This window comes from Manis pentadactyla, chromosome 7, assembly GCF_030020395.1.
Source record: "Manis pentadactyla isolate mManPen7 chromosome 7, mManPen7.hap1, whole genome shotgun sequence".
NCBI classification, from domain to species: Eukaryota; Metazoa; Chordata; class Mammalia; order Pholidota; family Manidae; genus Manis; species Manis pentadactyla.
Genome location: NC_080025.1, coordinates 138,570,803 through 138,591,714, shown reverse-complemented (window position 1 = coordinate 138,591,714; position 20,912 = coordinate 138,570,803). Strand labels below are relative to the sequence as shown.

At 42.6% G+C, this 20,912-nt stretch overlaps 1 protein-coding gene across 3 annotated transcripts in view; it reads left to right on the top strand.

Annotated features, from left to right (window-relative positions):
• Positions 1-2,108: 2,108 nt before the first annotated feature.
• TCAF1 (TRPM8 channel associated factor 1) overlaps positions 2,109-20,912 on the top strand; it is a 38,717-nt gene continuing 19,913 nt past the window's right edge. For 2 of the 3 annotated variants that reach the window (XM_036926155.2, XM_057504852.1), the window contains exons 1-2: positions 2,109-2,243; positions 19,858-20,491. In XM_036926155.2, coding sequence (XP_036782050.2) covers positions 19,872-20,491 — 620 coding nt within the window. In that variant the 5' untranslated portion in view covers positions 2,109-2,243; positions 19,858-19,871. Of the gene's footprint in view, positions 2,244-14,310; positions 14,431-19,857; positions 20,492-20,912 lie in introns of those variants that run through there. The other variant, XM_036926154.2, reaches the window with a different exon arrangement.

Here is a 20,912-nt window from a genome sequence, read left to right as displayed (position 1 = left end):
TCTGGCCTTGAGCTCTCTCCCATTCTCTCTGCCAAGACAGCTGCGTTTCTCCCTTGCCGTATCCCTCCTCCTCTCTTGGAGGGTGACAGTCAACACTACACACACACGCCCGCCTGCCCCCACTCTCTCCCCGCACAAACCCACAAAACCCAGCATCTGTAGTTCATGCTGTTTAGATGTGTGACCAAACCCAGTTGATCACAGAGTTTCAGAGCTAATATGTCTCATCCAATCTCCTCCTCTATCAAAAAAAGAACACTGACTGCTGGCAGTTGAAAGGGTCAGCACAGGTAGAGATGCAGCACGACCTTGACGTTCAGATGCGCCCTTAGGCTCCGGTACAAAATCGAGGACAAGATCATTGGCCCGGTCCACTAGGCTTTGGGTGTGTGTGTGTGTGTGTGTGTGTGTGTGTGTGTGTGTGTGTGTGTGTGTGTGTGTGTGTGTGTGTGTGTGTGTGTTTTGGGGGCACACACGTTTTTTGGGGCTGGGAGGAAACCGTGCAGCCTGCAGACTTTCGTGTGTGTGTGTGTGTGTGTGTGTGTGTGTGTGTGTGTGTGTGTGTGTGTGTGTGTGTGTGTGTGTGTGTGTGTGTGTTTTGGGGGCACACACGTTTTTTGGGGCTGGGAGGAAACCGTGCAGCCTGCAGACTTTCTCCACCCTGAAAGCTCGTGAAGACTACACAGACCTCGGCCGGCAAATTCCCGGCCAATGGGAGCGCGGCTGTTCCGCTCAGTTCCTCCCCTCCCACTGCTGCCGCCCCCTGCCTCAGCCCCCCTCAGCCCTCCTCCCCTCTCCTCTGATGTCACTGGCACGCTCCTGGCGCACCGGCCCTGGCCCTGGGTTGAAAGGAGGGCCTGCGTGAGGGCCAGGACAGGCAAAGAGAGAGAAACTGTGAATTTAAAACTGACAGCCCTTGGGTTTAAGGACATCCTGGCTCCTGCATTGTCACGTGTCTCAACAACTCTGACAAGCAGCAGATTTAAGCGGCAAGTGTTCCGTTGATAAAGTGTTCCACTCACTACACTTTTACCTGAAAAGAACTAAATTATCTGGGACTATGACGGATAATTCATAAGAGAAGACGGACAGAAAGACCCAGAGGAAATGAACATAAAAAGGGGAATGGAGGGAGGCCTGTTGAATCCAGGGCAGAAAGGGAACTAACAGGTCACAGTTGCTCAGAAATAAGTGAAAGAGGAGAAGCAGAGGACAGATGGGAGGACAGAAGAAGAGGTCCAAGTGATGCGCCCGCTGGCCTTGATGATGGAGCAAGGGGCCCCAAGCCAGAGAATCCGGCAGCCTCTAGAAGCTGGGAACCGCAAGGATATAGTGTCTCCCCCAGAACCTCCACGGCACAGCCTTGCTACACACCTTGATGTCAGCAGGGAGATGCTCGCTGGCCTTCCGCCCTCCAGAACGGTAAAACAGTAAATACGTTGTTAAAGCCACGAAGTTTGTGGCAATCTGTTACTGCACACCTGGGAAACCAATGCTCTCCCCAGCTGGTTAAGTAGAGGATATGGCAGTGTCTTCAGAGCCCAGGCTTTTAACAGCCACACCTTTCCTGTTCTCCCCAGGGCCCCATGTCTGTCACCTATTTACTGGGTAAGGAAAACTTTTAACACCTTCCTGTTTTATTTAACTTATACAATTACATAAGATATTTTAAACAATTGTTAGGAAGATAAGTATCAATAGCCAACTTCACTCTTGGCCCTGCGCCTACATATGCAATGCTAGATTGTTTTTCTCCTGCGACTGTAATCATACGCTCCACTTTAATGCAACTTGATTCTTTTAATTAAAATGTGTATCTAGGATTCATAGATTTAACTCGTCCTTGGAAATAATTGTGTATTATCTTATGTAAAAATGTATTTTCACGTATGAACCGCTCTCACGGACTTACCTTTCAACGAACTGCCCTGCCGCATCCGCGGGGCAGCGGCAAGGGCCGCATCTGTGAGACACAAAGCGAAGCCTCTGCGGTCTGGGGACTATCGGCTAGGCTCCGCCCCCCACGCTGAGGCCGCCAATCAGCTCCCGGGACGGCGCCCTTCTCACCTCCCTCCCTCCCGACCCCAGTCCCCCGTCTGCCTGCGAATTTCCACGTCCCCGGCCGCGTCATTCCAGGTACCTTCTCACCCGAGAAGCCCCTTCCCCTTGGAAACGGCCGCCGCGTCCTCCTAGGCAGCGCTCTCTGCCCCCGACCGGCACTGCAGGGCGCATCGGGGCTTACGGTGAGTGGGGGGCAGCGACGGATTCTGTACAGGAGAGGCCTGGCGGTGACAAGGCCTCAGCCCAGAGCGCGGTGGCCTGGACGGGGACAGGGGGCGACGTGTTGAATGCCTGGGGAGAATGTTTGGGGTCGGGAGGAGTGAGGATTGGTGTGCGGGGCCTCCGCGAATACCCAGGGAGGGCGGCAGACGTGTTCCACAGAGGATTCCTGGCTGTTTACCTCCTGGATCTTTCTTTGGCTTCTCCCTGCAACTGAGTCTCTACTGCCTTCCTGCCGCAGGTTTTCACCGTTGCTTCTCAGGGGGCAGATGACCCTCTATTACTGTGTGTGTGTGTGTGTGTGTGTGTGTGTGGCAGATGACCCTCTATTACTGTGTGTGTGTGTGTGTGCGCGCGCGCGCTCCACAAGACACAGTGTGTGTGTGGGGGGGGTGTGCGCGCGCGCTCCACAAGACACAGTGTGTGGGGTGTGTGTGTGTGTGTGTGTGTGTGTGCGCGCGCGCGCGCTCCACAAGACACAGTGTGTGGGGTGTGTGTGTGTGTGTGTGTGTGTGTGTGTGTGTGTGTGTGCGTGCGCGCTCCACAAGAAGACACAGATTTTAGCTGAAAGGAACCGTGGAGACTATGCCATCTCACCTCCTGGGGTCTTGCTCTTGGATTATTTGGGTGTAGCTTGTCTCTGCAGAGAGCAGTCCACCCTCAAACCCCACCCCTGCACGATGAAAGTTCTCACCTACCCAAGTGCTCTCTCTACGTGCCCAGGGCTCCGAGTATGGCTGTGGTGGGGAGAGAGGTGCGGGGAGCAGAAGGGGTGACAGTGGGTTCAGGGAATCAGGTGGACCATTTAGTCTGGAATGCATTTGGCCTGAAGCAGTAAATGCAGGATTATACGGTTCCCAGGTAGACAAGGCCCAAGCTGGCCACTGAGTTGGCTCAACCTTCCATGAAGGGGGAAGGCATTAGGCACAGAAGAAACAGATCTACGAACTGGATAATCATGGAAACTTACTGGAAGAAGTGTAAGTCTAACTAGACATAAGGACTAAATAAATGGTCTGTCAAGCCGATCACTGATCCATCCATCCATCTGACCATGCATCCTTTCATATGCCACACTATTCCTCAGTTGACTTCAATACTTTGCTTTGGTTTGACGTTTTTTGTAATTTATTAATAAGAGGTATATAAAACATCTAAGCGTCTAAAGAATAATGAATGCCTGACTACCTCCTAGGGCAAGAAATGGGACATTGCAATACTTTAGAAGCTCCCTCTGTATCCCACCTCAAGCCTCTCCTCCCTTCCAAGAGGTGACATCTCTCCTGATTTTTATATTAATCATTTCCTTGCTTTTCTTTATACTTTTGCCATTTATGTGTGTATTCCAAACACACATATGCATGCTGGTTTTCCCTATTTTTTACTTTCATATGAAGGCATTATAGTGTACATATTCTTAAATTTTCAAGATTCACCCTTGATGAGTCCTTCATTTTCTTTGTTTATGGTATAGAATATACTATATTGATCTATTCTACCTTTGGGGTTTTGTTAGTTTGGGATATATATTAGTTATCTATTGCTGTGTAACAAATTACCCCCAATTTGTTAATGCTTAAAAACACTTAGTAGCCTAAAAAAAAAAAAAACCCAAAACCTATTATCTCACAGTTTCTGTGGATCAGGAATCCCTGACGAGCTGAGCTGGGAGACTCTGACTCAGTCTCTCCTGCAGACTGTATTGACTGTAGCTACAGCAAGGTATTGGCTGGGGCTACAGTCATCTCAAGGCTTGGGTTTGAGGGACCCCCTTCCAAGCTCACTCACATGACTATACACAGGCTTCCTGGCCTCACTGGCTTTGGTTGGACACATCAGTCTGTTCTGTGCCACATGGGACTCTGTATAGGAGCTAGTCACCACATGGCAGCTGGCTTCCCCCAGAAGAAAGGCTCCTAGAACACAAAGAGAAAGACAAAACCCAGACTCTTTTTGTAATCTAGTCTCTAAAGTGACTTCCCATCATTCTTGCCATCTTCTCTTTATTAGAAGTGAGTCACTAGTTCCAGCCCACATGGGAGAGAAGGGGGTTACACAAGACCATGAATATCTGGGGACAGGGATTATTTGGGCCCATTTTAAAGGCTGCCTGCTACAGGGGATATTAATAAATAATGCTGTTTTCTAACATTCTTGTCTATGCCTTCTGGTTCACATGCACAGGTTCCCTGGAGTATCCACCCAGGTGTAAAATTACTGGGTGATAAGATATGTGTTTGTTCAACTTTATTAGATTATTAGGTTATTTCCAAGCTTCTTCCAAAGTGTTGAGCCAGTTTGCCCTTCTGGCAACAACAGATGAGAATTCTTGTTGTTCCACATACTATCATAACTTGGTATTAATCAAAGTTCATTTTTAGCCAGTCTGGTGGGCATGAAATAACATTCCATTGTGATTTTAATTAGCATTTCTCTGATAACTCATGAAATTGACCATCTTTTCAAATATTGATGAGCTCTTGTGCTTTCTCTCTGTGTAATGTGATTCCTTCTTTTTACTTATTTCATATTGGGTTGTTTGTCTTTCTTATTTACTCATTGGGAAGCTTTCTTTATATAACCTGGACTCTAACCAATCCTTTCTTAGCTATGTATGTTGCAGAAATCTGCTTTCAGTTTGGTGCTTAGCTTTTCTTTCTCTGTATGACTATCTCCATTAACTATGTTTTGAAATTTAATTTCAAGTTACCAGTATTTTCTTTCATACTTTGTGTCTTGAGAAAATTGTTTCCTCAAGGTAATAAATGAATTTTACTATATTTTCTTCCAAAAACTTTCATAGTTCTGCACTTGGCAATTTATCTTAATCCATCTGGAAATTAATTTTAATAGTTTATTCCACATGGATAATCAATTGTCCCAGACCTAGTGAACTGCATGAATCAAGTTTTTCATGTATGAATGAACTTGTTTTAAGCTCCCTACTATCTTTCATAATCTGTCTAGCTCTGCATCAATACTAAATTGTTTTTAACTAGTGTAGTTTTATAATAAGTCTTGAAGTCTGGTAGGAAACATCATCCCACCTCTTTATTCTTCTTCAAGATTGTTTTAGCAATTCTTGGACCTTTGATTTCCATACAAATATTTTTAAATAAATGTCAAATTTTCCAAAATAAGAAACAAACAAGCAAACAAATGACCTCCTGGAATTTTGATTGATACTGCATAAATTATACATGTCAATTTGGGGAGAGATGGCCTCCTTGAGATTTTGAGTCTTTCTATGTATGAACTTGGTATTTATTTAAATAATGTATTGACTTTAAATACTGCTATTTATTTAGCTTTTAATGTTTTATATTTTGTTTTCTTTTTGCTCATTTTTGTTAAATTTATTTCTAAGTACACCATATTTTTACTATTATAAGTGTTTCATAAATATTTTATTTTGTAGCTAATTGTTGCTGGTGTGTAGAAATCCAGTTGCCTTTTATATGTCATTATATATCAAATTTGATTAACTCCATTAATAATTCTATATTTACATATATAGTATTTCACATTTGCTACACAGCCGTATCATCTGAAACTAAACAGTTTTTTCTTACTTTCCAACACTTATACTTTTAATTTATTTTTTCCTGTCTAACTGCATTGGCTAGGACCTCCAATATAATATTGAATAAAAGTAGGGAAGGGCATCTCGTTTTATCCTTAAGATAATAAAGAGAAAGATTTCACTATAACAACTTTAAATACTGCATTCACGATGGTTTTTCTTTAAATGCGTTGTCCCATAATAAGGAAGTTATATTCTTTTGGTAAACACTTTTATTATGAGTAGATGTTTTATTGAGTGCTTCTTCTGTGGCTACTGATTCTCTTGTATAATTTTTTTCCTATAAATATATTAATATAGTGAAGTATAGTGTTCAATCTATCACATTAAATCAACTTTACATCCCTGGAATAAACCCTCTATGATAAATATGCAGTAACTTTTATATACAGATATAATAATAAGCATCAGATATTTGCATCAATATATGTGAATTGCGATGGGACTATAATTATCCTTTTTGATACTAATCTTACCTGTTGATATCATCTCATTAAATAAGATGGGTAGTACTCCTCCTCCTACTATCTCCTACAATTTGTGCAAGAATAGAATTGTCCGGCCCTTGAATATTTCCTCATATCATCAGTAAAACCCTCAGGGTTTGGAATTTACTTTGTCAGAAGATATTTAACTTGTTAATTCAATTATTTTAAGTATTATAGGACTATTAGGTTTTCTTATGGAATCAATTTTCATAAATTGAATTTTCCAATTTTAACCATTTCATATATATATTTAAAATCAAATAAAATGATCCATAATATCCTCCCATTATCTGTTTAAATATTTCTATTGTTTGTATGACTCCCTTTCATTACTAATGTGTGTGTACTTTCTTTCTGTTTTAATTTTGCCAGACCTAGGACTACTTTATTAGCTCTTTCACATAAACATACACACACGAACCTTTGTTTTTTTCATTGTTACTTATTTTATTACTTCTTCCTGCTTTATTTGATTTTTTCTGTTACTTATTTTCTAAGCTCTTAAGGTATATGCTTAGCTCATTAATTCTGAGCTTTTCTTCTTATGTAAGCTCTTAAGGCTATAAATTTGTATCACTCCTTTTTAGATATATCTCAAGTTTTGACATGAATATTTTGCTGTTGTGTAGATGTATTTATAATTTCCATTATGGTTTCTTGTTTGAACCATGAAATTTTTAGAAGTATATACTTTACAGCACTTACATAGAGATTCTTTTATTATCTTGTAGTAAATGTTGCCTAATTTATAATGTAGTCAGAGAATGCATGATGTCAATACCTTTGGATTTGTTGAAGCCAGCCCTATAACCTAATGCAGTTTTCTTTGTGTGCTCGAAAATAATGTGAAGTCTCTAATTATAAGATGTTCTGTATAAAGCATGTGTGATAATTGTGCAATGAAGATTGGCCATATCCTCACCAATTTTTTATCTGCTCTAATAATCAATTACAAAAAACAGGTCTGGTAAAATCTCTATGATGGTGGATTTTGAAGTTTGCCATTGTAGATCTATATATTTTCACTTTATATATTTTGAGGCTATGTTATTAGTGAATTGAGGTAACCTGACATTTTTATCAAAATGCAGGAATATAATATTATAGCTACCTACTAATGTTTTTTGTTTTAAATTCTTAATTTGTTCAGATATCAAATTGAGGTTTCCTTGATTGCATTTGGCAATTGGTCTTAATCTATCTGAAAATTGATTGTAGAACTGTTTATTCCATATGGGCAATCAATTGTCCCAGCACTAGTGATACGCATGAATCAAGTTTTTCATATATGCATGAACTTGTTTACCTTATTTTTCTTTTATTCTTTGACTTTAAGTATTTCTGTGTTTTAAGTATATATGTCATAAACTTACCTGTATTTTTTAATTCTGGTTTTTAAAATTATTGTTTGACAACTTATAACTTGTCATTGAATAATTTAGTTGATATATTTATTGTGATTAGTAATAGAATTTATTGCTGCCATCTTATTATTTGCTTTTTATCTGCTTTATTGATCACTTTCATTCCTCTCCCCTCTTTCTTTTACTTCTTTGTGTCCCCATTTTACTCCTCTTATTTGGAAGTTGCATGTTTTAATGTTTTAGGTCAAATGTTTTATTTTCTTGTATAATATCCTTGTCTGGCTTTGGTATCAGGGCAAGGGTAAGGCTCAAACAATGCCATAACTTTAAAATAGTTTATCTTCATTTCCATCCTGCAGCTGTGCTACTGTTATTGTATATTTAATTTTTTGTATGTTTTTATATCCCTGAAGAAATTATATTTGGTTAATCAGTCAATATTAACTTATATTTGCCCATGTATTTGCTCTTTCCAGTATTCTCTATTCTTTCCTATAGTTATACTCCTATTTGGGACAATTTTCTTTAATTCCAAAGAACTCCTTTCTGTAGTTCTTATACTTTATTGCCAACAAATTCTCTCAGCTTTTGTTGACCAAAAATTGTTTTTATTTTGCCTTCATTTTTTAAGGATATTTTTGCTGTGCATAGAGTTTTAAGTCGGCAGAGTTTTTCTTTCTTTTTTTTCTTTTATTTGAGCAATTCTATTGTGCTTTGGTTTCCATCGTTTCTTTCGGAAAGCCAGATGTACTGTTGTTCTCTGAATAGAAACTATCCTTTATCTCTTGCTGATTTTGAGATTTCCTCTCTGAATCTAGTTTTTAGCAATTTGAGTATGATGTGCCTAGTTGTTTTTTTTTACTATTCTGCATAAGGAATGTAGAGTTTTTAAACCTGAGTTTTGATGTTTTCCATGTCTTTGTGGGAATTTTCAGTCATTAGTTAACATGTTGCTTCTTTTTCATTCCCTTTTTCCTCTTCTCCTGGGACTCTAATTACACATATACCATAACTTTTTACAATGTCTGATAATTCTTTTATGCTCTTTCTATTTCCTTTGATCTCTTTATAGATCTCTTTATACCATTTGTTCCTTCTTTGTGTTATGTTATTTTTTGATACTTTCCACTGACCTTCCTTACAGGTCAAATGTTTTATTTTCTTGTATAATATCCTTGTCTGGCTTTGGTATCAGGTAAGGAAGGGTAAGGCTTAAACAATGCCATAACCAATTCTCTGGTCATTTTTATCTCATATGCTATTAAACCCAAGTATTGAATTACTGAATTCACTGTTCTTTTTTTCTGAAATTCACGTTTTACTCTTTTATGAATTTTAATACTATCCTGAAATTCTCCAGCTTTGTTTCTGTTATCTTTCAACATGTTAAAGTCAGCCCAAAGAACTTAATTGTCTGAACCACCTGTGAGTCTGTTTCTATTATTTATTGTTTCTTCTGAGTTCTTGGCAATTCTAGCCTCCCTCTAAGTTTTTTATTGGATGCAGGACATCATGAATGAAAAATTATAAAGTTCTGACTGGTGTTATTATTTCCCAAAGAGGATTTTTATAGAGGGGTGGGGGATAGATGAAGTACCAGCAGATTACTTTCATACTATCAAAGGTAAGTTTTAAGCTTTCTTAGACCTGGTCCATTTCAGACTTTTCCTTTATCCAAGAGCATGACTTACTCCTAAGGCATCATTCTCATTCACATGCCATGGATTTTTCTCATATCTCAACTGAAAGCAGAGTGCTTTGATAAGAATCACTTACTTTAGTAGGATTTGACCTCTCCTGCCATATTCCCAAAACTGCGCAGCTACTGAAATGACTGCTCAATTGTTTAGCATTTTAGCCACTATTTTCTGCAAGTTTTTTTTGGCGGGGGGAAGCTCTGTCCCCTGTGCATGTATAGCTTAGGAGGCAACCAATGACTGCAGGGGAATTTGTACACAGATTTTTAGATTCACTTCTCTGAGATTTCTTCATGTCTGAAATTTTGCCCTTTGAGCTCCAGTTGGTTTGATTATTTTGAACTAGTAAGGTTAACACTTTCGACTTGGCCTCAGTTGCCCTGCGTTGTGAAACTGGAAAATGCCCTAAAGGAAAAAGCCACATGAATGTGGAGCTCATGTACTGTGTTTTTCTTCCCTTATGATTATAGCTTTTCAAGTCCTGCTTGTGTTGTTTGCTCTTCAAAGTGTTCTATTGTTTCCTATATTTTGTCCAACTTTATTGTTGTAAATTTTCAGTGGGAAGGTTGTCCCAAACAAGGTCTTCTCTCAATGCCAGAACTGGAAATTTCTCATCATTTTGTTTTATATCTCCGATTATTTATCTAAGATTTTATTTCTTCTTGAGATACATCCTATAGGATTTCCTTTAAAACAGATCTTTTGGTAATAAATTTTCAGTTTTTGTTGGTATGAAAATAACACTTTAAAGACTCTTATCTAGAGGATAGAGCCAGGGCATGACTAGGAATGAGAAAGGAGGGAAGGCAGCATTTGAACAGCTTCCAGTTTTAGACTATTATGAATAGTGCTGCTTTGCACATTCTAGTACATGTCCTTTGGTGACATGTGTAGGCATTTCTACTGGGTATATACCTAAGTGTGCTATTACTGAAGAGTCCTTTTTTTATTTCAAAATGACTTCTATAACATTTTAAAAATACAAAGTATCTGAAGAAAAGAATTATTCGGATTCACCCTCACCACTTCCTGAGGTTGCCAAATATCTCCTTAGTTTTGCCTTTTAGATAAACATAAGCATACAAAAGTGGGATCACCAATTTTCCTCTGAAAATATTCATTGTGAGCAGTCTTTAATGTATGACTTAAGCTCATTCTTTTAAGAACTATGATATTATGCAGTATGAATTTTTAATAAATTGTTTATTCCTGAGTTGCTGAGTATTTATAGAACTCAGTATCTCAAAAGTTATTTCAGTGTTCTCATGGCAGTCTCTATTCCTCAAAGCAGAAGGTGGAAGGAAAAATAGAAACTCTAGGAGTAGTAGAAATAAGGAAAGATACAGGACTCAAAATTTAGCTAGTTATGTGGAGTCTAAAACAGAGAAAGAAAGGATAGAACCAGTTGAAATTTGGGGAAATAGAGAAAAAAAAGGTTTAAGGGGACAATGTAAAAGAAAAGAGCATGAAGAAGAGAAAACTTACAACAGGAAATGTATAATTTAACTGGTTTTCTACATCAAGCTGCTACTTATTTTGTTGAGGAATGATCCTAGGATTGCCTTCCTTACCTTATATTCATCGATCTTGTCCGTCCATTCATCAAGTGGACATTATGAAGCTCCTTAAGTAGAGAATCTAAAGAAGAATCAATAAAACAGTTCTTGACTTATGCTTACTGTAGTTTGGTGAGTTGTAATGAAACCCTGAAGTAATACAGGTGTGGTAGTCCATACCCTTTACCACTGAGTTCACACTCCCATGGAAGGTCCAGCCTGGACACTGTTTTGGGGTAGGGGAGAAAGCTTTTTAATGGTCTCTTCCTGAGGATAGTTTGGTCTGGGGGCACCTTCTCCCTAGGTACCCAGAGAATAGGGATCAGGGTGGTGATGGGTGAGGGTAAGAAGACAGGAGAATGTAGAATTCACATCTCTCAGGCCTTGGGAGCCAACCATAAAAAGGAAATTTTTTCCCCAGGTTCTGAAGTTGAGCTCAGCAAGCTAGATGAGTAGTCACAGGTTAAAGGCAGGATCTCAAAGCCAGGTCAGGCATAAAGCCAGGTCCTCGCTCAGAAGTCAAGTGCTGGACACCACTCTTACATGACTAAGTGAGTCAGAACTAGGAATAAAGTTCAAGAAACCCCCCACATAAGGAGAAAACGTATTTACAAAGAGTCATTACCAGCTGTATGAGCAACGATATTTTATCCATTTTTTAGTTGATTAAATGTATCACAAAAAATACATGTGACTATTGAAACATTGAGGTACCTGAATAAAAAATATTTAAAAGTAATCTACTCTTTCCTGAAGTAACTGATTCTAAGAGTTTGATGTTTGTTTTCCATATAATTTTTGTGTGACATAAGTATACCAAAATATTTTTAAAGTTTCTATACAAAAAACGAGAATTCCAGATTTTGCTACCATGTTAAATGTTTGTTAAAAATACGAATATAAATATAGCCTAACTCCTGGCACATATATAGATTTAGCTCATCCTTGTAAATGTTTGTTTGTTTGTTTTTTTGTATAAAGATCTATCCTTTTTTATCAACCACCCCCTTGTTGGTAAATAATCTAACGGATTCATTTTTTAACCAATTGCCCTGCCGCAGTCCCATTGCTGGTACCGGGGTCTCCATCCCGGGTTTGGGGCCGCATCTTCGCCCAGAAACGGACACAGAGCAGGGCCTCTGAGGTCCGGGGTCCGCCGGCCAGGCCCCGCCCGCCGCGCCGCGGCCGCCCACCACCTCCCGGGACTGCGCCCTCCTCGGCCCGCTCTGCGGAACAGCCCACCTCCCTACTGCCCCCACCCATCTTTATTTAAATCACCGAGCAGTCTGTCCCAACCCCCCCGCCCCCCGCCCTTGTCCCGTCTCTGCAGAGGAGCCCCTTCCCCCTCCGAAGTAGCCCGGTGCGAAAATTGCTGGACAACGAGTCAATCTTGTCCAAAGACGGTTTCTGGAACCGGAGCGGCCCGGCGCGCCGACCAAGTTCGCGGCAGCCTGGAGGGAGAGGGCGGGACCGAGCCGGGGCTCCGGGAGAGGATGGGGAACCAGGCACCTCCCGAGCTGCTCAAGTGATCTGTTTGGGGTCTGAGACCGGTAGGCCTAGGGAGGAAAATGTCTTTCAGAGAGGACTGCCTGCGGTTTCTCCAAGTCTGTTTCTGGTTCTGCATTTTTCCACCATCCTGGCTCGTGCAGCAATTTTTTTTTCCTCCAGGAATTCTTGCCCTTTTAAAACATTTTTTCATAATAAAATATTTCAAAGCTACAGATATATACAGAGTAATATAACAGGCTTATATGGTGACATTTTATCACCTTTGCTTACTGCTCTTTCACTGTTTCTCTCGCCCCCTTTCCAAGAAAACCTGACAGTTAAAACCTTTTCCCCCACCAAGTCTCATGTCAGAACCCGGAGCGGAGGGGCAATGCGGCAGGAGTGGTGTTGTTGGGTTGTATCCTTCCCGTGTATATTTCTTATCATTTCACTATTTATATGTAAGCAATACCTGTGCTTTTGTTTTGAATGTTAAAATTTTTCATGAAACTCAGTATTTGGGGGCTTTACTTTGCAATGCTATTAGTCTTGGCATTTCAGATGGGAAAGGAACTTTGCAAGCAAGTCACCAGTCCTCCTTGTTCGACTGAGAACCCTGAACCCTGGAGAATATTAAAGACCTGCTCACTGTCACTCGGGTGGTCCTTGACTGAATTCAGATTCTCTTGATTTCTGTTCCTAGTGTTTCCTCTATGTAAATCCAGCCACTGAACTCACCTACATGTACCCCTCTATTGATGATTGTTTATGTTATTCGATTTGGACCAAAACACTAGTCAAGATTAAAAGGTCTGCCATTTTCCTAAAACATGAAGTACTAAATCATAAAACAACCTGAATATTTCATTTAACAAGTACTCATAGTCTTACTGTATAGCAGACATTGATCAAACAACTTTGCAAATATTCACTCATCTAATTTATGCCTTACCATAAATCTGTAATACAGGTACTAATTTTATCATCCCCATTTTACAGGTAATAAATCTGAAGTGCAGAGAAATTAAGTTGCCCATAGCCACTCAGCCAATAAAGTGTATCACTGAGATCTGCCTCCAGGACACCTAGTAACACTATGGGTTCCTAACCACGATACCACCCTCCATTTCACATGCTAGCACTGGCACCTGAGCGGGTGAAGTCACCCCGGAGTAGAATACCAGCAGTTCATAGAAGAGAGGAGCAGCTGCACATGGCTATCAGAAAGGACTTCAGTAAAGAAAGGGGATTTGAAATGAGCACAAAAGAATAAATTTTAGCTACCGAATGTTTGTTTGAAATATAATACTATTTTTATTTATTTATTTACAAAAGTAACACATGTAACAATGCAAACAATGGCTGGCTATATGAAAGTTGCTCTCCACTATTCTTCAGTTAAAACAGTATTAACAGGTGGAGAAGCGGCCTTCTCTCTGCCCACCACTATGAAAATATATATAGGGCTGGTTTTTATTATAAAAACGAACGGGTATTAAACAATTTCTACAGTTTTTATTTTCCCCTTGTTTGTATGTCTAGAACATTCCCCGCCCCCCAGCTAAATGGAGATCTAAGCTCTTCCTAAGAATTGAATGACATTCTGTAGAATGTGTCCTATAGTTTGTTCAACCTTTTCCTTTCTAATGAATAGTCAGGGAAGTTTATGTGTCTCATAAAACGGCAGTCCACACTGCTAGGACGGGGGCCTCCGCAATGCCGAGCCGACAGGGCCGGCGACACAAAGAAGCGCTGTCCCCGGCCAAGCGCCGCCCCTCTGGCTGGCGCTGGGCCCGGAAGGAAGTGGGGCGGAGACTCCTCGCGGAGCCCTCGTCTCCCCCGCGCCTTCCCCCCGCCGCCCGCTCGGTCGCTGCGGTGCTGCGTGCAAGGAAGCCTCTTCCCCGCCGGCTCGGCGTGCCCTCTCCAGCCCGCCCTGTCCCCTCCAGCTACCCCGACGCAGCTGCAGGCGACCTGGTGAGTGGCCATCTCGGGAGGCCCGCAGCCGCCGAAGGGGTCGTCCGCGGTGGGACCGGCCTGGGTCTGCGGACGGTGCGGGAGGCGGAGGGAGCTCCGGGGACGCAGGGCGGCGCGCCGCGGAGCAGGGGTGCGCAATCTGGGCAGAATCCCTGGCAGTTTGTGTCCGTGCCCCTGGGGGTGACTGTTATCTGCTCCGGCTGTGCCCCACTCCTGCCGCATTGCCCCTCCTCTCCGGGTTCTGACATTTGATGTTTGTTTGCGGGGTGTCATCGAGTCACGCACAGGCCTGACAAGGAGATACATCATCTAATCCGCAGCTTTGTCGGATGAGAATGCCGTAGTCCAGGGAGGAGGCAGGACTTGCTCAGGGTCACTCAGGTAGCTGGTGACAAGAGCATCGCTTCTGGCCTACTGCCCTTTGATCTTTGCAAACACTGGCAAACACTGTCTCTGGGTCTGAGCTCCCTTGCCCCTCTCACTGGCGCCCTGGAGGCTGTGTGTGTGTATGTAAGTGCAAGATGGGCCAGTGGGCTGAGTACCCCCAATCCACCCGGCCCTCCTTGCCACCAGGCCTCGAGAATTCCCTGCCCACCGAGTTTTTCCTCTCCGCTGGCTTCCTCCCCCTCATAGACTTCCCCCACCCCAGTCCTCCTCTCCATTCCTCCTCTGACGTCACCCACTTGCTCTTTGTGGACTGGCCCTGGGCCTGGGGAGGCAAGGAGGGCCAAATAGGGGGGATGGAGGCGGAGGGAGGGGGACCCCACACCAGAGCTTAGTGCTGACAGCCCCTCGAGTTAAGGACGTCCTGTCTCCCATATTGTCCATATGATAGGATGCCCCCTGACATAGGCTGATCAACAGCTAGTAAGAGGCATAACCTGGATTTTTATTTTTTTAACCCAGTTTCCAGTCCCGGTCAAGGGCCCTCCATTATGCTGTTCTCCTTGAAGTTACGTTGTGAGAGAAGTGAGCAAATATGAGGAAGAGAAAGAGGGCCCCAGAGAACTCAGGAATTTAGAAAGGAATGTAGTATGATCAGAAGAGGGAAATGGAAAAAGCAAAGTTTAAAACCTGCTCATTTTTAGGATTGGGAAGGGCCACAAGAGGACCTTCAAAGATATTGGGAATGGTCTACTTTTTAAGCTGGGTGGCAGGTATATGGGAGTTGAAATTTTTTAATTGTTTTATTATTATTTTATTGTCTGTATCCTTCTACATGTGTTACATACTCTTTTAATGTATGAATTAAATCATTTTTAAGTGAAAATCAAATAAATAAGGTTGAGCCAGAAATATGTAGGACAGAATGCAAAAGATGATGAACCTGCCCTAATTCTAGCTTAGAAGTCAAGGGACATTGGAAAAGATGTTGGATGTATAAGGAAAAAGAAGCTAGGAGTTTGTGGAAGGAAACAGCATGAAGAAGAAAACCTGTCAAGTGGATGTCTGTGATGAGTCGTTTGCCAAGGCCAGGGTAGCTGTTTGCTGAAGAAGTGATCCTGGGTTGCCCTTACCCCCACATCTATCACTTGCTCAGCCATCCGTGGAGTACCTATTTATTCTCTGGAGAGTCCAGAGACTAAAACATATCCCCTGACCTCACACACTTACCTACTTGGGGGATTTGAAATCAAATCATAATTCAGGGCATGGTGCCATAGCCAAGACAGGCCCACTACACTCCTTCCCTTCCAAATGCACCTCTTAAAGGGACACCCCAGGTAGGTGGCATGAGCCACTGTGGTAGGGGTAGGGTATATGTGCTTGGGGTACCTTCTGCTTTAGAGGTGCAACAAGCTGAAAGAGGCCCCGAGGAAAGAGAGCAGGAGCAGGAGCCATGGAAGGAGAGGCAAGGATGAAGAACTTTAGGAGAGAAGTAAAGGGCATTCCCCCAGGCTGTGTCCATCCGAGCTCACCATGCTAGGAGAACAAACAGATTCAGGCGTAAAGGGGAAGAGTTGGGTTCAGAAGTGCAGAGCTGGAGTCACTGATAGCTGGTGAAGGTAGAAACAGAACCAGCTGCAAAGTTCAAGGAGCCCCAAAGAGGTGGAAACCCAATTTAATGGTGGGTAAATGTACAACCTCCTGGGAGATAAAGGAAGACAGTTTAGGATGGCAGAGATAGGACCAGCTGAACAATCTGGTCTTTCGTGTGTTTACTTTATTGGATTTGTGTTACCTGAGTTACTTGTCACTGTAGTAGTACATACAACAATTCAAAGGATGCAGACTTTAAAGAGAAAGAATACTAGTCATCTCTTCCATTCCTAATGCGATCAGTGTTAATAAGGTGAAATGTGGCCTCCATAGAGTTTTAATGTATAAAAATTCTGGTATTTCACAGGCTTATATAGTTCCAGCTCTTGGGAGCATGGGCTCTGGGTTTGAGTCCTGGATCTACCACTTATCACCTGTGTGACTTTAGCAAGCAACAAATTCTCTGACTTTTTTTGCCCATCTACAAAATGGGGATAGTGATAGTACATACCTCATAGGATTACTATCAGGATTAAATAATGTAAAAGCACTTATAATAATGCTTGCAACCTGGTAGGCACTGTATTGTCTACTACTAAAATTACTAGTACTATCACTAATATTATTGCTATTATCTTGTTCACACAAAAATAGGTTTGTGTCCTACATACACAAATTTGACTTGACATTTTTACTTAAAATATATCTAGGGCATTTTTCTATGTAGATGCACCATAGATTTAACTCATCATTTATAATAGCTATGAGCAACATACATTATATTTCCAGTTGTCTGACTACTGAGATTGAGCATACTCTCATAGACTGATTGGCCATTTAAATTTCCTCTTCTGTGGGTATCTTCTCCTAGGTTAGGATTTCCATAGAGTAAAAAGATGTGGGAGAGAAATCAGGATGGAAAGTGAATCAAAAGAGAATCTGAAATGAAAGCAGGGCCTGTCCAGGGATGCCAAGTGTTTGGAAGCTACAGAGAGGTTAGGTGGCAGGAGATATGGCTAGAAAAGGTAAGCAGCAACCAGCCCTGGAGGCCTTACACCCCAGGGTGGAGGCGGCAGGTTTACCCCTGCGGACAAAGGCAAAGGTTGGGATGGGACTTCTCTCTGGGAAATAACACCTTCAGTGGCTTTGGAAGAATAAAGGTGATACAATACTGGTGACTTAGAAACTGGGTCAGTTTAGTTGAGGAATGAGTTATTAAGGGCCTGAACTAGGTTAATGGCAGTGTGATAGGACATGACCAGCTGGGAGGGAGAAGGGGCACAAGTGTGACTGTGTGCAGTTTCATGTTCTGGTTATCTGTGGACATCTGGAAGAGCAGGGAAGAGACGAGCTCTTATTAATGATTGTTTGCTGATCAATACCTCCTCCACAGTTCTCTGAGTTAGACCTAGTTTCTTATAACTAGGGACATCGAGCTGACAGAATTTACGTAATAGGAGCTAGAAAGGAGGGAAAGAATGTAAGACTTCTTTAGTTTTAGAAACTGCTACAAGTGGTAGAGTGCTTGTTGAGTAGGAGTCTTGGCTTGATCAGTGGCATCAGGACCAGGGCCTTTCCATCCCTGCCTGGGGAAGGCACAGGGCCCATGCCGAGGACTTCTTTGAAGGGCCCATAGAAATACTTGAAAACTAAATGTAATAGTGAATGTTAGTATTTGTACTGGCTCTGAAATACAGAAACTACAATATCAGGATCTTTAAATGCTCAATCCAATAATTTTAAAATCTAACTTAGGTTAGGTTTTTGTTCACTTTATAAGAATTCTCTATTGTGCACATATTAATTTACTCTTAACCAAATATGCATTTATATGTGCATCTACATGTGTATATATTTACATAAATAATTGAAAGGCATTTAATCTACATACTTCCTTTAATCCTCAGGACAACCATATGGTAGATAACTGTCATCCATACTTAACGGATAAGGAAACTAAGTCAGATGTGTTGCCTCATCTCACAGTTAGTAATAAGCAGCAGAGCTGAGATTCAGACCCAGACAGCCCAACTCCAGACCTGAGCCTTGCCCTGTTACCTTGAGAATGAGCATATTCTCTGACAAGGAAAACAAGGAAAAGAGGTAAAGTCCAAAGATAAAGATGTAAGGAATATATGCATTTTCAGAGGGGAAGGGAAGGATAGAAAGTAAGTGAGTCAAGAGGTTGAAGATGGGGCGGCTGGGGGAGGCCATAACATTATTGGTGTGAGATCCTTGGGGATGATGACAACAGCGTTGTCCAGTGAGGCCGAGTAGTTAGTGAGGATGACAAGCCCTGGCCATCCTGATCATGAAAACACGTCTGCCCTTGGAGGCACTGCTTCAGTAAAGTACCTGTGTTGGGGGTGAGGCTGAAGAGCACCCTTAAGCTGGGAGTTCAGGTGGAAAGACAGGATTTTTCTAAGTATATATCCACAGGCATATGCACATTTTCCCTCTGTGTCCAGGCCCAAGTAAGAATCTGCCCTCATTTCATAATGTGTACTTTCTGCTTCTGCTTGTGTGGGACCTGGATTCAAGTCACACAAGACTTCTGCTTTCCTCTTACCCAGCTGTGACTGTGAATAAAGAACCTTCGCTGAGGACTGAGGCTTTCAGACTGAAATTCAGGGTTCTCAGAGAGCTGGGATTAGGGAGGTCGATGTTGGAGCCGAGTCGGGGTGGAGTCGGGGTCGGACTGCACCACTGTATTCGTTTGCATTGGCTGCTGTAACAAATTACCACAAACTGCGTGGCTTAAAACAACAGCAGTTTATTATCTCACAGCTCCAGGGAGGTTTAGAAGTTTGAAATCCAGGTGTTGGCAACGCTGGTTCTTTCTGGAAGTTGTGAAAGAGAATCTGTTCCATGCCTCTCTCTTAGCTTCTGGTGTTTGCCAGCAATCTTTGACATACCTTGACTTGTGAACTGGTCATTCCAATCTCTGCATCCATCTTCTCATAACATTCTCCGCTCTGTATCTGTATCTGTGTCCAAGTGTCCTTGTCTAAAAAGGACACTGGTCATTGGATTAGGGCCCACTCAAATCCAGTGTGACCTCACCTTGACTTGATCATGTCTACAAAGACCCTGTTTCCAAATAAGGTCACACTCACAGGTGCTGGGGGTTAGGACCTCAACATACCTCTCTGGACACAGTTCTGCCCTCATTCTTCCCTTCTGTTTGTTTCCTTCTGTGATAGAAAAGTGTCGAGCTCTCTTACTTTAACCGTGAGATAAACGTTTAAGAGGACAGGACAGGGTACAATGGGGTCTCCTGAGCCAAAGACACTGGCACCCTGTGAATGCTTGGGTCATTCCAGTGTCAGTTCCATCTTCAGAATCGGAAGAATTGCCTCGGCTCCTGGAGGAATGAACTGCTTGGCTTGTCTGTGGATTTGTTTGTCCATTCTTCACCAAACTGAGTCTTTGCTTTTCTCCTTGCAGAAGTCAGTCCAGCCATGGCCACTCCCTCTGCTGCCTTTGAGGCCCTTATGAATGGAGTGACAAGCTGGGACGTCCCTGAAGATGCCATCCCATGTGAACTGCTTCTTATTGGAGAGGCCTCCTTCCCGGTGATGGTGAATGACATGGGCCAGGTCCTCGTTGCTGCCTCCTCCTACGGCCGAGGCCGCCTGGTGGTGGTGTCCCATGAGGACTACTTGGTGGAAGCCCAGCTCGGTCCCTTTCTCCTCAACGCAGTGGGCTGGCTTTGTTCTTCCCCTGGGGCTCCCATTGGCGTACACCCGTCTCTGGCACCCCTAGTCAAGATCCTTGAGGGCTCTGGCATGGAGGTGAAGATTGAGCCGGAAGTGAAAGACTCCCTGGGGGTTTACTGTATTGACGCCTACAATGAAACCATGAGTGAAAAGTTGGTCAAGTTTATGAAACGTGGAGGGGGCTTGCTCATCGGAGGCCAGGCCTGGGACTGGGCCAACCAGGGTGATGAGGAGAGGGTTCTGTTCACGTTCCCAGGCAACCTCGTGACCAGTGTGGCCGGAGTGTACTTCACCGACAACAAAGGGGACACAAGTTTCTTTAAAGTCTCTAAGAAGATGCCCAAGATCCCAGTCTTAGTTAGGTGAGTGCACTGCCCCCATGGGAATTTGGTCGTAGGTTAAAGAGCAAACAGGATTCTTGTCTCTAGGCTGTCCCCAGGCTAATAGAAAAGAACTTGGTATTCAGGCATGGATTCGCCATCAACCAGATTTTTTAAATACCCCGAAGCACAGGAGGCACAAGGCACCTGCTTCTGTGGCCTCCTCAGACCACACTTAGCTTTCTGAGGGGAGAAACTTCTTAGTGACCATTATATCCCCTAGCATCTAGCTTAGCAACATATATTGCCAAATCCCGGAGTTGGTATTGCTAATCCAGGAAGGTTCATCCAGAAGTTTGCTTTCAACTAAAATGTGAGGAAAAGGAAAATGGACACAGGACCATAAGACAAAGTCTAGAGAGCTGTGGGAAAAATTCTGATGTCCAGCCAGATGGGATTAGGA